Source organism: Trachypithecus francoisi, unplaced genomic scaffold (assembly GCF_009764315.1).
Source record: "Trachypithecus francoisi isolate TF-2019V2 unplaced genomic scaffold, Tfra_2.0 Lachesis_group0, whole genome shotgun sequence".
Lineage (NCBI taxonomy): Eukaryota > Metazoa > Chordata > Mammalia > Primates > Cercopithecidae > Trachypithecus > Trachypithecus francoisi.
The window spans coordinates 161,664,591-161,683,081 of record NW_022681453.1 but is presented as its reverse complement, the minus strand read 5'-3'; the positions used below and the strand labels follow the sequence as shown (position 1 = coordinate 161,683,081).

At 35.5% G+C, this 18,491-nt stretch overlaps 1 protein-coding gene across 1 annotated transcript in view; it reads left to right on the top strand.

The window, feature by feature from the left end:
* DNAJC13 (DnaJ heat shock protein family (Hsp40) member C13) overlaps window positions 1–18,491 on the top strand; it is a 123,699-nt gene that overhangs the window by 28,562 nt on the left and 76,646 nt on the right. Inside the window, exons 3-14 of the mRNA XM_033212670.1 lie at window positions 3,969–4,044; window positions 4,814–4,963; window positions 5,374–5,415; window positions 8,114–8,314; window positions 10,757–10,963; window positions 11,058–11,153; window positions 11,534–11,625; window positions 13,678–13,844; window positions 13,947–14,026; window positions 14,106–14,275; window positions 14,713–14,812; window positions 17,948–18,055. Coding sequence (XP_033068561.1) covers window positions 3,969–4,044; window positions 4,814–4,963; window positions 5,374–5,415; window positions 8,114–8,314; window positions 10,757–10,963; window positions 11,058–11,153; window positions 11,534–11,625; window positions 13,678–13,844; window positions 13,947–14,026; window positions 14,106–14,275; window positions 14,713–14,812; window positions 17,948–18,055 — 1,489 coding nt within the window. The remainder of the gene's footprint in view (window positions 1–3,968; window positions 4,045–4,813; window positions 4,964–5,373; window positions 5,416–8,113; window positions 8,315–10,756; window positions 10,964–11,057; window positions 11,154–11,533; window positions 11,626–13,677; window positions 13,845–13,946; window positions 14,027–14,105; window positions 14,276–14,712; window positions 14,813–17,947; window positions 18,056–18,491) is intronic.

Genomic DNA, 18,491 nt, shown 5'->3' with positions numbered 1-18,491 from the left:
CAGAGACACAACAAAAAAAGAGAATTTTAGACCAATATCCCTGATGAACATCGATGCAAAAATTCTCAATAAAATACTGGCAAACCGGATTCAGCAGCACATCAAAAAGCTTATCCACCATGATCAAGTGGGCTTTATCCCTGGGATGCAAGGCTGGTTCAACATTCGCAAATCAATAAACGTAATCCAGCATGTAAACAGAACCAAAGACAAGAACCACATGATTATCTCAATAGATGCAGAAAAGGCTTTTGACAAAATTCAACAGCCCTTCATGCTAAAAACGCTCAATAAATTCGGTATTGATGGAACGTACCTCAAAATAATAAGAGCTATTTATGACAGACCCACAGCCAGTATCATACTGAATGGGCAAAAACTGGAAAAATTCCCTTTGAAAACTGGCACAAGACAGGGATGCCCCCTCTCACCACTCCTATTCAACATAGTGTTGGAAGTTCTGGCTAGGGCAATCAGGCAAGAGAAAGAAATCAAGGGTATCCAGTTAGGAAAAGAAGAAGTCAAATTGTCCCTGTTTGCAGATGACATGATTGTATATTTAGAAAACCCCATCGTCTCAGCCCAAAATCTCCTTAAGCTGATAAGCAACTTCAGCAAAGTCTCAGGATACAAAATTAATGTGCAAAAATCACAAGCATTCTTATACACCAGTAACAGACAAGCAGAGAGCCAAATCATGAATGAACTTCCATTCACAATTGCTTCAAAGAGAATAAAATACCTAGGAATCCAACTTACGAGGGATGTAAAGGACCTCTTCAAGGAGAACTACAAACCACTGCTCAGTGAAATCAAAGAGGACACAAACAAATGGAAGAACATAGCATGCTCATGGATAGGAAGAATCAATATCGTGAAAATGGCCATACTGCCCAAGGTTATTTATAGATTCAATGCCATCCCCATCAAGCTACCAATGACTTTCTTCACAGAATTGGAAAAAACGGCTTTAAAGTTCATATGGAACCAAAAAACAGCCCGCATTGCCAAGACAATCCTAAGTCAAAAGGACAAAGCTGGAGGCATCACGCTACCTGACTTCAAACTATACTACAAGGCTACAGTAACCGAAACAGCATGGTACTGGTACCACAACAGAGATATAGACCAATGGAACAGAACAGAGTCCTCAGAAATAATACCACACATCTACAGCCATCTGATCTTTGACAAACCTGAGAGAAACAAGAAATGGGGAAAGGATTCCCTATTCAATAAATGGTGCTGGGAAAATTGGCTAGCCATAAGTAGAAAGCTGAAACTGGATCCTTTCCTTACCCCTATATGAAGATTAACTCAAGATGGATTAGAGACTTAAATGTTAGACCTAATACCATAAAAACCCTAGAAGAAAATCTAGGTAGTACCATTCAGGACATAGGCATGGGCAAGGACTTCATGTCTAAAACACCAAAAGCAACGGCAGCAAAAGCCAAAATTGACACATGGGATCTAATTAAACTAAAGAGCTTCTGCACAGCAAAAGAAACTACCATCAGAGTGAACAGGCAACCTACAGAATGGGAGAAAATTTTTGCAACCTACTCATCTGACAAAGGGCTAATATCCAGAATCTACAAAGAACTCAAACAAATATACAAGAAAAAAACAAACAACCCCATCCAAAAGTGGGCAAAGGATATGAACAGACATTTCTCAAAAGACATTCATACAGCCAACAGACACATGAAAAAATGCTCATCATCACTCGCCATCAGAGAAATGCAAATCAAAACCACAGTGAGATACCATCTCACACCAGTTAGAATGGCAATCATTAAGAAGTCAGGAAACAACAGGTGTTGGAGAGGATGTGGAGAAATAGGAACACTTTTACACTGTTGGTGGGATTGTAAACTAGTTCAACCATTATGGAAAACAGTATGGCAATTCCTCAAGGATCTAGAACTAGATGTACCATATGACCCAGCCATCCCACTACTGGGTATATACCCAAAGGATTATAAATTATTCTACTACAAAGACACATGCACACGGATGTTTATTGCGGCACTATTCACAACAACAAAGACTTGGAATCAACCCAAATGTCCATCTGTGACAGACTGGATTAAGAAAATGTGGCACATATACACCATGGAATACTATGCAGCCATAAAAAAGGATGAGTTTGCGTCCTTTGTAGGGACATGGATGCAGCTGGAAACCATCATTCTTAGCAAACTATCACAAGAACAGAAAACCAAACACTGCATGTTCTCACTCATAGGTGGGAACTGAACAATGAGATCACTTGGACTCGGGAAGGAGAACATCACACACTGGGGCCTATCATGGGGAGGGGGGAGGAGGAGGGATTGCATTGGGGAGTTATACATGATATAAATGATGAATTGATGGGTGCTGACGAGTTGATGGGTGCAGCACACCAACATGGCATCAGTATACATATGTAACAAACCTGCACGTTATGCACATGTACCCTAGAACTTAAAGTATAATAAAAAATAAAAATAAAAAGAAGCAAATGACTGCTTTTTTGTTAGAGGGAAGTGCTGTAATTCTTTAGTTTCTCACTCTACTTTGGACATGTAGAATTAGGAAAAAAAGCGTTTATAATATAGCAATACTTTTTTATATGGATATATGGTAAAGATTACTAAAATTGATCATTTCCTTTGTAATTTTTATACTGATTTTAAAAATAGACAAGAAAAAAATGATCGATTTTATAAATCTTTACCACATATCCATATAAAAATTTAAAAATCTCGTATTAAAATACAAATAGATATTTCAATAAATATAACCAATAGATTTTTCTAATGTTGAAGTGTTTACATAGTTGGTCACGGTGTATAACTATTTTAAAATGCGACTTGATTGGTATTGCTAATATTAACTTTGAAAATAGATTTGTGGGGTTTTTTTCTTATTGTATTGTCTTTTCAGATTTTAGTAGTATTGAAAGAATTGAGAAGCTGCCTTTACTCAGTTATCGGCAACAATTTAAGAAGCATGGGAGTTACTTGGTCCTCTTAGGTTTCTTCTGCCTTGAAATCATTTGAGCCTGGTGCTTTTGGAGGATGTAATTCTTTGCAGCTTTCTTAAATTCTTCCATATAAAGGTTGATTTATTCTTAATTTTCAAATTTGTCAGCATAGAAGTATACACAACATTTTAAAAAACTTTTATCTGTATGGTTGTGTGAATTATTTGTTTTCCTAAATTTTGTTTTATATATACTAATGTTTTATCCATTTTAATATTTTATTTCCAAAGAACTATTTTGCTTTAAATAAATTTTTCTAAATCAATTTCCTTTTATGATTATGAATTCCTCTCTCTTCTGAAGGATTACTGATACCCAGATGTTTTTTCTCCTTCAAATATGTTACTTGAAGGAAAGGAAATGAAGTGAGAAGTGAAAACTGCTTGTTTGTGGTATAGGCTTCCTACTTCTATAAAATTGCAACACTGAGATGTAATAGGTAGTTGCTTAAGTAGAAACTATTAAGATTCCAGGATATGGCTGTGTGCCAGGATATGGACTGACCAGTTGCCCCAGGCCATAGCTTTTCCTTCCTTTCGGAATGGCTTTGTTGTAAGGGTATTTTGAAAGCATTGGTATGTAGTGTCTTTTTTTTAAAATAAAAGTTTCCCATTTAGAATCTTTCAGCATCCTCAGCTGATGCTTTCCCAACTTAATTTATACTAGCAACACACAAGGTTGCTTGCATATAAGTCATACTTTTCTACTTAGATATGTTAATAGTTCACAGTAAAATGAGTGGGTGGGTTTTTATAAAAATAACATTTTAGAACATTTAAAAAGGTGAGATTATATAACTAAGCTACATTAGTCACTATTAATCAACTAACACATTTCTGTGTATTTATTGAAATGTTTTGTGTTATATATATATTTTCTTATAAAATATCTTTTTGCTTAACACTAAATTTAAGCACTTGTTTTCCTTTTGTAGGTATAAGCGTGTCTTTTCAGTTGGAACTCATGCGATTACTACATATAATCCCAATACCTTAGAAGTAACAAATCAGGTAATCCTGTTAGAAGCTGTTAGGTGTTTGTATGAACTCCCTTTGAATTTTAAAAGCCAGGCTGTGACCCATTACCCTCCCTTAAATCAGTACTTTAAGATAGAAATGTCAAATCTGAAAGAGATTGATGTGCTTATGTAATACTCTGATTTGGGGATCCAAAATAATAAAGAGGAGGGGGAGAATACGCTTATTTCTAGGTTCTCAAGGGTATAACTTGAAGTTACTATTAGTTGTGGCCACCTCCTTTATGTACGATTAGTAGTTTAGTTCTCTATAATTTTTAAAGGCTTATACTTTTTACTGTAACAAAAACATATGTAAGTCATGAGTCCAGTTGGTATAAAATACTTGTCAGGGAAGTAGGATTATGTGTGTATAAAGGCAAGAGTAACCTGAACATGTATAAGAAAACATATTCAAAATTATTCTGGCCTGTTTTAATTCCAAATTAGGCATGTTTCACAAACTTATTAATAAATTTATAAGTAATCATAAAATTTCACTTCCCAGTTCTTGTCACTTTTTAATTTTAATTTCTTTGGATTAATGTCATCATTAAAATAAGAATGCATATTGAATTTTTCTGACTAAAAACCTTTAAAAGAATTTCTTTATAGAATTACTATAAGACACAACTTCTAGACCTCTATTTTGTAAAATTTTGCTGATTTAATCAGTGATTATGAAATTAAAGTGACAAAAATAAGCGTTACATTTTACTGTGTTATAGTAGCACCAGTCATAATAACTTTTTTTTTTTTTTTAGTGGCCTTATGGAGATATTTGCAGCATCAGCCCTGTTGGAAAAGGACAAGGAACAGAGTTCAACCTCACATTTCGTAAAGGCAGTGGAAAAAAGTCAGAAACTTTAAAATTTTCTACAGAGCACAGAACAGAACTTCTTACAGAAGCATTAGTAAGAAGATTCCGTGTTCATAAATGAAATTTATTTCTTCTCTTTTTAAAATGAAGTAGTTACATATAAGTAGAGAAATTAATGTTCTCTATACCCACTATAATTACTTTTTCTCACTGACCTTTAACTTGACACTGTGGAACGTTCACTTTTCTCTAACAGGCTGGAAATCTTTTATATTGGAGAGTTTATTAGTTTTTTTTAATTGCATGTGCAAGAGAAAGCATCGTATGTTTATCTTCAATAAGGTTTCATACTCTTTTTAGTGAATATTCTTAAACTATAACTTGAATAACAGTTTTTAGTGTCCAGGTTACCAAGTCAGGATTTTACTTGCTTTGAGTAGAAGGGACTGAGCCAAGTCTTCCTTACCAGTCTGTTATAAACTGTGGTTATGTTTTCTCTTTCAGAGATTTAGAACCGATTTTTCAGAGGGAAAAATCACAGGAAGGGTAAATATTTAACATTTATTATGTATTTTTATTTGTTCAAATGTTGCCCTTTATTGTAAAAATCATTTCATAATCTGTGTGTTCCATTTGTAGCAAAGCTAAAGGGAAAAAACGGGAACAAAATTTAATGTCTCCTGATACCATATGATACATGATGTAGTTTAATGGAAACTCAAATATGAACAGTTAGATTTAAGAATGTTGATGCTGGTAGATGGGGAAAAAAAATCAGGCAAAAAAACCTTTGGAGCATTTAAAAGCAACACTATAAGCATTCAGGTAGTCCTTATTCAGTATTCCAAACAATAATACTAGAGAGCGTCACACTGCTGATAGTGCTTGTTGGAACATGCATTCGTTGTTTCGTGTAGGAGTTTCTTATTTCAGAAGTTTTCAAGTTTTAAGATTTGAGCATATTGAAACTGTCTTCTTTCATGTTCTTGGACTGGATCTGGCCCGTACTGAAGCTTGGCATGGTGCACTGACAGCTTTGGAGGAAACTGGTAGCATATCAGAGTCATCTTAACTTTCCCAGGCCTTTTCCAGTAATGTAACAGCAGCATTTAAACTAAATCAGAGACTTCTGGGAAAGAGGAATAGGCGTGTATGCTTTTTCACTCTCTTGAAATATTAACTTTCTTCCCATTAGCAGGTATTACTTTTATAATGGGGAAAAATAATGCTTAAATTTATAGCACTGTTCAGAACCCTAGCTTTTGGCAAAAGGCAGGAACTGAATTCTAATATGCGGGCAGCACCATTCTCCTGTCCGTCTTAGGCCCTCATCCTTTCTATGAATATTCTGCTCCTTGTTTTAGCATCCTAGAAACCTCATTAATTTCAACTCTGGCAATTGACTGGTTGCTCAGCAGCCTTTTAAAATAGTTTAATGGCAACCGGCGAGCTGCTTATTTCTTGTTCCTGATGAGCCATGGTCAGATTTTTATAAATCATAACTTGGTGTGCTTATTTTAATATTCTATATTGGCAGGTGACGTATGTCATCTGTTTGGGAAACAACTGCTTTCAAAAGCATACTTAGACATTTTATATAAGCTGTCTTTTGTACCAGTTAACTTCCGCCACTTCATACTTTTCAAAATCTTGTGGTAGAAACAGTACCTCTAGAGGATAGCCCAAAGGATAGTTTACCTAATTTTACGTCAGGAGTAAGGGGCTCAAAGTGACACCTATATCATCCTAAAAACAAGTTTAGATTCCACACCAAATGCTGTGCTGGCTAAACGGCACTCTTCTTGCCTAAGTTGAATTTGGCTCTAAGACCTCCATTTGCCCTAGATATACTTCTAAATCAGGGTTTCTCGAAGTCCTTTTTGGTTGGTCTGTGCAATCCTGAGATATAATGATGTTTCTATCAGCACATCTCATTAATGGCAGTTGTTTATGAGCTGGGAGGAATGGAGAATATTCTATATAGTGATCTTGAGGCATGTACACAAGTGTAGTTTGGAAAGCTTCACAATTTTTGTGCCCTACCTTCTTCTCCTGTTCCTGCAGGAGAGGTGTGGCATTGATCTTTTAGTTCAGAATCAAGGTTCTGTATTCTTGGATTAATGCAGGCCCCTTGTCTGTCTGCACAATTACTTTTATGGAACTATGTGTGTGTGATGCATAGATCAGTAATGTTGAGGAGACTTGATGTCCTGTGAAGGTCATTGCTGACTTCAGTGTTGGGATATTAGTGGAGGTGTTCATTACTTAGTGCCTCACTTTTTCTGAAAACCTAGAAGATAATTTGTTATTTCAGTATTAGAAATAGTTGTACTGTAGAGCAGCCAATTGATTTTTACGTTAAAAATGGTAAATGACCATGTATCCCACTTTATATTGATGGGGGGAAAACTTTGTGGTGTTTCAGTGGGGGAGAGGATACTCATTTCACATCTGAAACTTTGTTATCCTTATTTTCTCTTTGCTTCAATTTTCTTTTATTTTAAATTTATTTTCTTCTTTCGTATCGCATCATTTTGCTTAGCAGCCTTGATTAAACGTTTTTTCTTTTTAAAGACTAAAACTGGATAGCAAATGGATATTGACTGTTCTAATAATTTCTGACACTCAGCTACTTTAATTTGTGAAAGAATATTATCTAAATGGAATTTTACCTGCTATTATGATTTAAAATCTTGCAAATAACTTTCCAATTGTGTGGTTAGAAAAGCCTAAGGTCAAATGTAGGCCTCAGCTTTTTTTTTTTGGTATGTGGAAATAAAATATACATTAATATACTGAGCTGATTCAGGTTGTTTGAATTAAATATTACAACTTCCCTGAAATGTGACTTAGCTCTTTTCAATATTGAACTTGGATTAAAAGAATCCCTCAAAGAAAGTGGATCTTTTTTCCAATAAAACTCTTTCAGAATACATTTCTATGTAGGATTTCCTTTTTTCTTTTTATAAATTCACATAGGGTGGCTTAAAATAGCTTCACAAAATATTGTAGCCCAAAACCTTTGCTAATTAAAAAGGAATATACTGTCTTCAATTAGTGCAGACATTCTTAAACACCTCCAAATGGCTAACATTAATCATATTTTTAACAATTTGGGTAGTAGTTCTAAATATTTATGATGACAATTAGATTTTTGGTTGTTTCAATAGTGACTGATACATTAAATTTTATTTTATATAGTTTTATTTTACAAACCTAAAAGTAATACTGTTCCTGTCTCTAGAGATATAACTGCTATAAGCATCACTGGAGTGACTCAAGAAAACCCGTAATTTTGGAAGTAACTCCTGGAGGCTTTGACCAAATTAATCCAGCAACCAACAGAGTACTCTGTTCCTATGACTATAGAAATATTGAAGGATTTGTAGATCTCTCAGATTATCAAGGAGGATTTTGTATACTTTATGGAGGATTTAGTAGATTGGTAAGTACTTTTTTAAAAAAAAAAAAAACCCTTTAAAAGCGGCATGACCATTTGAAGGAAAGCAAAAGCTTTTTATACTTCATTTAGAAATTTCACGTGAGTCCTCTGGGAAGAAGTATAAGAGTGCAGGTTTTGGTATCAAAGATACCTGAGCTTGAATCCCAATTTGCTGCTTTCCAAAAGGAGGAGGGTGAGGATCTGGTGAGATAATTTATGTAAAATGCTTTATACACAATGAATGGCTGAGTACCGTAAACAGTGACTACAGTTGTTATTTTCATTGGTATTACTGTCTTACCAAAAAGTTTCTAAGCTTTCTTTGAAAAAGTAATTTAAGCCTTGCATGGCGGCTCACACCTATAATCCCAGCACTTAGGTAGGCAGAGGTAGGGGGATAGCTTGAGCCCAGGAGTTTGAGACCTGCCTGGGCAACATAGCGAGATCTTGCTCTGCACAAAAAGGAAAAAAAAAATTGAAAAAGTAATTTAAAATAGCTTACTTTTGTGAGCCTTTCATCCTTTGCCTAACTGTTTATAATCTGAAATCTGAGTATTCGTTGAAACTTAATTTGGAATTCATTACATGTTTTTGTTCTGAAATTCAGAACTATATATAAGTAAATTATGGGGTGTAATAGAAGCTACTTAAGATGCTGAGACCCCGTTAATCAGTAATAGAAGCTGAAGTATAGGTAACTATTTTTTTTTAAGATATATCCTGCCTTTCTATCTCAAAGATGTGCAGTAGAGAAAGTCTCCAAATGGAGAGACTCATTTGAACTTAATTGCAAAATTCCTTTCTCTGGAAAATTTAATATTTGTAGCTACCTTAGTGTTCTGGGAATGCTGCTTCAATATTTAGTGTTTTGTAGATCAAATATCCTTCTCTTGGTAGCCGAGCCAAAGTAAGCCTAGAACTTTTACATATGTAAGAGTAGATGTTAGCAAAAGGGAAATAAACAGTGATGGGGGCTAGATAATCTGATGTACAAAATATAGTTTGTTCTTCAGAGTTACAGGCCTTTTTCCTCTTAGATTTTACTGTTTCCCCACTTGATGGGTACCATCCTAGTTTCCCTCATCTAGGAACACACAGGTAAACCTCCGTGTGTTACCTCTGAGGCTAGACCCAAAAGATGAAGGCTCTTCTCCTAGCCCAAAGCCTGCTGTCTTAGTGCTATCCATAGACTGTCTTCCCTGGTCAGTGGTAATTTGAAATGCTTAACATCTTGTTGGTAAACATACCTGATTACAAGAATATGGCCTGTCAGGCCTTAATAGGATAACTGTATCACAGTAATTCAACCAAGCCATAAAATGGAATAATAAGGTAAACATTAAGGATTGAAATTGTTTGATACTCTTTTTATTGCCACCATTTTGTATTACTTGGTGGCAGCAAGAAGTTTTTATTTGAATTAATCCACTTTCTCACTGTAAGACACTAGCTAAAATGAATCAATTCACTATAAATATGGTACTATACCAGATTTATTCAACAAACTTTTAGTACCTTTTGCATCTATGGTGACTATAAAAAGTTGCTAGGAATAAGATCAGGTTCTTAAACACGATGTGATCCAGTGTTTCTCAGCAGGGGAGCTATTGACATTCTGAGCAGGACAATTCTTTCTTGTGTGGGACACCTACTCTGCCCTTTACAGGACATTTAGCATTTCTGGCCTCTAGGCACCAAATGGAAGTTTAGGTTGAGCATACCAAATCTGGAAGTTCAAAATGTTCCAAAATCTGAAACGTTCTCAGTGCCAACATGATGCTTAAAGGAAATGCTTACTGGGGCATTTCAAATTTGGGATTTTTAGATTTGAGATGCTCAACTGGTAAGTGTAATGAAAATATTCCAAATGCTGAAAAACTCTGAAGTCTGAAATACTTCTGATCCCAAGCATTTCAAATGACAGATACTCAGCCTGAAGCCTGTTTCCTTATCTTTGTAAATAGAGCCCAGGAAGTTGGTCTGTAACATCAGTAGGCCAATGACTTGTAAACATTTAAACATTCTTCAGCATCATCTTGCAAAGAAGCCCACTATGTAAATAGATTAAATCAGAGCTGCCTTGTTTGAAACTGAGAGTCCTGCCCACACAGTACCCATCACCCCCAGTGGCTTGGCTGGGGTTCCTTGGAGGCCCTTCTTGGAAGAACCAGCGTGCTGTTTTGCGTAAGGTGATGAGAACCAGAACCTGAGAAATTTTGAGATAATTGCCATTCAATGAGTTACTTGCCAGGCTCTGTATCCCAGACTTTATTATAATTTAACTTAGTAATAGTCTTTTCATTGAAACAACTGCTTATTTACTTCTAAGACCTACCTCTTTTTTGTCTAGAATTTCTACTTTAATACCTTTCCTATAAGTTGATTAGCTATAGACACATTTCAGTTGTTTCAACTCTGACTTTTTAAATTTCTAAATTTGTGCAGCATTTATTTGCATCAGAACAAAGAGAAGAGATTATTAAAAGTGCAATAGACCATGCTGGTAACTACATAGGTATTTCATTGCGGATCAGGAAAGAGCCTTTAGAATTTGAGCAATATTTGAATCTTCGCTTTGGAAAATACAGCACTGATGAATCCATCACATCTTTAGCAGAGTTTGTAGTCCAAAAAATATCACCTAGACATTCGGTAAGACCCATATGTTAAAAATGAAAATTTATTCATCTGATTTTGACATTTTTAAAAATAACTTTTTAATATGTCTCAATTTTATTTTTTGAAGGAGCCTGTAAAAAGAGTTCTAGCACTTACAGAAACATGTTTAGTAGAACGTGATCCAGCAACCTATAATATTGCAACATTGAAGCCTTTAGGAGAAGTAAGTTTCAGCATTGTTAGCTTAAATGAGATTTCTTTCTATTGATAAATTAGGATAATTTTCTTTCTATTTTAATGTTTACTCTTGGCTAAAGCATATGAAATGGACAGAATTTGTATTTAACTCTTAACATATTTATATTAATTGATCATAGAACAATGATTATTACAAAAGTTATTTTCCAAGTATATATAAAGAATGGAACTTGTTACTCAATAACTGAAAATTTGAGACTTCTAAGCAGTTTTAAACTTTTATATTGTAAACAAATCACATCTTAAAATACTGACTTTTGTAAGCTAAGCGATGCATTTTATAATGAAATACTCTAAAACCATAAACATTTTTTTGTTGAAGCTATTTTTTGTTTTTTTCATTAGGTATTTGCATTGGTCTGTGACTCAGAAAATCCACAACTTTTTACCATTGAATTTATAAAAGGGCAAGTACGGAAATATTCTTCAACAGAAAGGTATCTTTTTTTTCAATTTAAGTTTTTGAAATCCTAGTATGTGCAAGGCACAGTGCTTGGTCAACAAGGAAAACCAAAGATTTGTAGTCTAGAAATTTAAAATTGTTTAACTTGGGAAAAGACATTTTCTTGCATATTTAAAATGACCATCCCATTTTCAAATTATTTCTTATTTTTATTTTTTTTGAGACAGAGTCTCACACTGTCACTCAGGCTGGAGTGCTATGGCATGATCTTGGCTCACTGCAACCTCTGCCTCCCGGGTTCAAGCGATTCTCCTGCCTCAGCCTCACTATTAGCTGGGATTATAGGCATGCGCCACCATGCACACCTAATTTTTTTCTTTTCTTCTTTTTTTTTGTATTTTTAGTAGAGATGGGGTTTCTCCGTCTTGGCCAGGCTGGTCTCGAACTCCTGACCTCAAGTGATTTGGCCTCCCAAAGTGCTGGGATTATAGGCATGAGCCACCACACCTGGCCTGTATAGTGTTTTTATAGTATTTCCAGTAGTCTAGTATGACCAGTAGCGGTTTCTTGCCTTACAGAGCTTTCAATCTAAGGTCAACAAGACTGGAATGTTAAGCAATGGTTATGTTTTTTCCTGTCCTGAATTCAAGGAAAAAGAACATCTTAAAAAAAGTACAGATGTTCTAATCAGAGGAAGGATCTTAACGCTGTGTTTGTCAGATGCTTTATGTACATTATCTTGCTTAGTCCTGACAGTAACCATAGGAAGAAGGTCCTCTTATTCCCAATAACACTTACATGCAGAAAGTACAGCAACTTCTTTGTGACTTGAGGTTAGGAAAAGATTTATCAGATGCAATACCAAAAACAGAATCCAGAAAAGAAGAAAAAAAGGTTGTTAATTAGACTTCATTAAAGTTTAGAACTTTGACACCATTTAGAAAAAGCCAGATCATAGGGAGAAAATCTTTGCAAAGCATATAGCTAATAAAGGACTTCTATCCAGAATATGTAAAGAACTCTTACAACTCAATACTGAAAAACCAAGCGACCCAATAGTAAATGGGCAAAATATTCAAATAGACACCTCACTGGAGAAATATGAATGGTAAATACATGAAAAGATCATGAATCTTTAGGAAACAAAAATGCAAACTACTACATATTCACTAAAATGACTGACATCAAAAAGACTGCCAGTGCCAGGTATTGGTGAGGATATGGAGAAAAGAACTCTCATACATTGCTGGTAAGAAGGCAAAATGATAAAACCAGTTTGAAAAATAGTTTGATAATTTCTTAAAAGATTAAACACATACTTATATGGCCCAGCAGTTCCACTTTTAGGTATCCAAGAGAGATGAAAAGATGCCCACAGAAAGACTTGCACATGAATGTTCATAATATCATTACTCATTATAGCCAAAAGCAGAAGCAATCCATGTCTAGATCAGCCAGTGAATGAACAGACAGAGTGTTGTCTGTTCATACAATGGAATACTACTCAGCAGTAAAAAAGACTGAACTCATACATAGAACAACTTGGGTGAATCCTAGAAGCCTATGTATGATAAGTAAAATAAGACACCTAAGACTATATATTCTATAATTCTGTTTTTATGAAGTTTCTTTAAAAAGCAAAACTATAGAGATAGATGGGTGGTTTCCTGGGGCTGGGGAGTGTTCTTTTGCACATGGGCATGAGGAAATTTTCTGGAGTGATGAAAATATATCAAAACTGGATGATGGTGATTATAGTTGTATAAATGTATTAAAAATTATCAAACTGTACATTTTAATTGGATGACTTGTGATTTGTAAGTTAGAACTGAGTAAAGCTGTTAAAAATAAAGGGAGAGAAAGAGACGTTGAAATTAGTGTTTAAGTAACTTGTGCAATGTCATGTAGCAGCACAGTGAAGAGCTAGTCTCAGAGCTCTTCCTTAGCCCCACTGTTTGTGTTTCCCATTGTAACTGTAGTGTGTCCCTGAGCAGGTTACCGGCTAAAGGGCCTATGCTTCACGCTAGATCAGAATTCCCCTTAATCATCAATGCTAAAACCTTTTTTTACTTTTATTCTTACTTAGAGATTCCTTATTAGCAAGTTTGCTGGATGGAGTAAGAGCCTCTGGTAATAGAGATGTTTGTGTAAAAATGACACCAACCCATAAAGGTCAGCGATGGGGGTTACTCAGCATGCCTGTTGATGAGGAAGTAGAGAGCCTTCACCTCAGGTTCTTAGCTACGCCTCCAAGTAAGTATTGGTTTAAATGTAATTACATTTCCACCCATCTACTTAATAATTTAAGAATTAGGAATTCGTATCTTCTTTTTGAACCTCTTAATCTCTTTACAGATGGCAACTTTGCAGATGCTGTATTCAGGTTCAATGCTAATATTTCATACAGTGGCGTCTTGCATGCAGTAACACAAGATGTAAGATAAGTTTTATAATTGTTCATTGTTACTAACTTTTGGTATGGAAACTCTTTTGAAATACTCTTTCTTCACCTAGGGTCTCTTCTCAGAAAACAAAGAAAAACTGATCAATAATGCCATAACAGCATTGTTGTCCCAGGAGGGGGATGTCGTTGCTTCAAATGCGGAACTTGAGAGTCAGTTCCAGGCCGTGAGGAGGCTTGTGGCATCCAAAGCTGGTTTCCTAGCTTTCACTCAGCTTCCAAAGTAAGTTGTCTTCTGAAACTTAACTTCTCTTAGAGAGTTTGAACTACTCAAAATGGCAAATAATGAATGATTCACCTCCTTTTCCTTGACTAAACCAGATACCTTTTATAGGGTGATATGGTACTTTATTCATGAGAAATGAAAAAGGAAGGTGAGGGGAGCAGAAGCGGAATATTGGTCCCATACTCACCAGTAATATTACTGACTCTTGAATTTGAATGGGAAATTACATGCCTTTTAGTTTTAGTTAACCCCACAAAAATATTTTCCCTCTCGAAGAAAAAACTGTTATGAAGACTGATAAATTTCAGAGGTGGAATTTAAAATACATCATCGTTCCAGTAATGCAATGGAAAGTTAATATGACCTATTTCAATAATATAACAATTTAAAATGTTTTGATATTGCTATTATATGCTTGGTTTTTGTTCCAAAAGGTTTCGCGAGCGTCTAGGGGTGAAGGTAGTTAAAGCACTCAAAAGGAGCAACAATGGAGTCATCCATGCAGCAGTTGATATGCTTTGTGCCCTTATGTGTGTAAGTCGTAGTTTTCTTAAGGAAACTGGTTTTTCTTAAGTTGACTGGTGGTTTTGATTTCCACAATCCCAGATTTTCATTGTACCAATCAGTTCTTGTTTCTATGTTTTTTAAATTGTTCTCATAGTTATTCAAATAAACCTTTGTTTAGCATATTCTATATACCAGGCAATGTTCTGTGTGCCAGAAAATCAAAGATCCTTAAGACAGAAATTCTTTTCTTCCTTCACTTTGTTGACAGTTTTGTAAGGTAGGCATATCTGTACAAGGTAAGGTAGTAGGGGCCATAGGATCTTGAAAAGCAGCACTTTTTGTTTGGTGATGAGGGGAAGATGAAAGATTCTCACCCACTCTTTCTGGAAGATGTTACATTTGATCTGAATCTTGAAGGACAGGCAGGAATTTTCTAGCTCTGGAAAGGCCTTCCTGGGTGGGGAATAGCATATACAAAGGCATGTTTGGAAAGCAACAGATAATTAAATATGGTTGGGTTATAAGGTATGGGTGGGGTGGTAATTAGGAGTTGCAGCTAGAGATGTATGCAGACAGTAATAAAAAACCTGTATCAGGAGGGAGGAGCTAGATTTGCATCCTTTTTTAAGGATTTTTTAGCAAGAGAGCAGTCACGTGATCAGGTTTGAGTTTTTAAAAACCCACACTGGTAGTGTGTGGAGAATAGAAGTAAAATTAGAGGCAGGTAGACCAAATTGTCATGTAAGAAATGAGTTGCTGAGCTAGGGTAGTCACAGGGGCTAAAGAAGAGGTACATCTGAAAGCTGTTGCGCAGTAAAGATCTAACTCAGTGGCAGCTTGTACAGAGGGAGAAACAATTGTTTAGTATAGTTTTGAAGTTTCTAATTATCTCAGTTTTGTGTGTAGTACCTGGGACTTTTCCTTATATAAAGTGTTTTAGGCAAGCTTAGTGGTACATAAATATAAGTAAACACTTCTATAAAACCTTGCATCCCCAAAAGTGAATTAATTATATTTACTGTTCCAAACAAGTAGTGAGATAACTAGAACTTAAAATAACAATGACATGGAGAGTTGCTTTATTATAACAAAAGATGTTCCTATCACCCAGGAAATTCTAAGGGTAAAGAGCTTTGTGTCAGGAACCAGGGTAAAAGACTGTTGCAACAAAAGATTCTGCTAGTACCCCTGTCTGCAAGGGTTTTAGGTGCTGTATGTCAGGAGCCAAGGACAGAGACCTATATATATATTAATAAGTCATATATTCCCTCTGCTCAGGATTCTTTCCCTGCTCATCATTCATTAAGAGCTCAAGTCAGCTTTTAAATGAAGCTTATCAAATAGACACACCTACTATGTACCCACAACAATTAAAAAATTTAAAAATAAATGGAGCTTTCCTATTCCTGAAGGTGGTAGTGATTTATCCCTCCCTGAAGTGAAATTACCCTCATAAATATAACACTTATCTTTCTTAGCAATTTCTTCTTTGGATTATTGCTATTTCTAAACATGGTGTATTTTTTTCAATCTATCAGCTTCCTGAGGATAATATTCTTTTTAATTTTTGTTTTTATCTTTAATGGGCCTTATCAAGCTGTTTAATAAACAATAATTATTTTTTTTCTGTGTTTCAGGTACTATTCTATGAATTTCGCATATATTATTCAGTCTTCCAATGAACTTTAGAAGTTACTACTATTATATCTATTTTATAGAGAAGGAATTAAGGCCCAAGTAACTTGTTCAAGGTCGTGTAGCTAGTAAGTGGTAGAGGAGGCTTCAAGCCCACTTTCTGGCTCCAAAGTTTGTACAATTAATCATAGCAACGTACAGTATTTGCTAAATGAGCAGAAACAAAAAGGAAGGAAATTCTGACACGTGTTGCAACATGGATGAACCTTGAGAACATGAAGCTAGTGAAAGAAGTCAGTCACAGAAGGATAAATACTGTATGATTTTATTTATACGAGGTCAAATTCACAGACAGAAAGTAGAATGGTGGTTGCCAGGGGCTGGGAGGAAGGCAGAATGGGGAATTGTTGTTTAATGATTACAGAGTTTCAGTCTGGGAAAATGAAAAAAATTCTAGCGATGAGTGGTGGGTGATAGTTGCCCAAAAATGTGAATGCTTAATGCCACTGAACAGTGTAATTTAAAATGGTTAAGATGGTAACTTTTGTTATATGTAGTTTACCACAATACAAAAAAGTAAACAGTGCTATGAAACATTGAGCCCTCATTACATATTAGGTGTTGGCTGTGTATCTTACATGAATTATCTCATCTAAGCATTATAGTAATCTTATATAAATACTATTACTCCTACTTTACAGCTGAGGAAAATGCAACTCAGAGTTACGTAAAGTAACTTACCTTGCCTAATGTCTCCCAGTTATTGTCAATAGTAAAATTAGGATTGGAGCTGTACTCCTAACCATCATGCTGGAATGTTTCAGTAGTTAAAAGAAAATCACCCTTGAGACAAGTATTTGTTGTTTACTGCATGCTTTTAAATGCTAAGTTTTTTTTTTTTTTTTTTTTTTTTTTGAGACGGAGTTTCGCTGTGTCGCCCAGGCTGGAGTGCAGTGGCGCGATCTCGGCTCACTGCAAGCTCCGCCTCCCGGGTTCCCGCCATTCTCCCGCCTCAGCCTCCGAGTAGCTGGGACTACAGGCGCCCGCCACCTCGCCCGGCTAGTTTTTTGTATTTTTAGTAGAGATGGGGTTTCACCGTGTTAGCCAGGAGGGTCTCGATCTCCTGACCTCGTGATCCACCCATCTCGGCCTCCCAAAGTGCTGGGATTACAGGCTTGAGCCACCGCGCCCGGCCTAAATGCTAAGTTTTATTTCAAATTTTAGTTTTAAAATTCTGGCTGGGCAAATGTTGTTTACCTTTTAATAAGATCTGTGACTTTTGAGAGAGTACCTTGTGTATATGTTGAGTTAATTGTGGGGCAAATTATCTGTGAAGTCTGATCAAAATCATGGTAAATCATCACTTCTGCCTGCTTACCACGAGTTTCCTTTTTGTCTTACACTTTAAAGGCAATGGTTTTTAATTCTTTCAGTGTGTAATTTGAATACTCTTTATAAATGACTTTTGCGTGATGCTAGCACGTGGGACTGCTTATGAATTACCGCTTTTTTTTTTCCCATCAATAGCCCATGCATGACGACTATGACTTAAGACAAGAACAGTTGAACAAAGCTTCTCTTCTCTCATCAAAGAAGTTTCTGGAAAACTTACTGGAGAAATTTAATTCCCATGTGGTAAGTTATAATTAAATTTGTCTTCATGGTAGATATCATGCCATTATTGAAAGATAATCTAGAAGTGCCACGTGGATGATTTTGTTTTTTTATTATAGCCCCCAGCTTTGGTCAGTATTGGTCACAGTTCAGCTTGGTCACTGATAATAAAATATTTTGTCTTAGGACTGTATCCATTCATCTGGGAAGGATACATGTCAAAGCCTTTAGATTTTCACAGTGATACTCCAATTTTTGTCTTTTCTTTCTTTAAAAATGTCATTATTAAATAAACTGCTCTAAGAAAATTAAGCCAAATCTTTGTTCATCAGTTCCTGATAACAGTTTTGGAGATAGGCATTCTATAGCATCTTGAAGGAACATGAGCAGATTGCCAGAATTTTTTAAATATTGGCAAAGATTTCTTTTATACAAATAAACATTAACCTTTGTTATA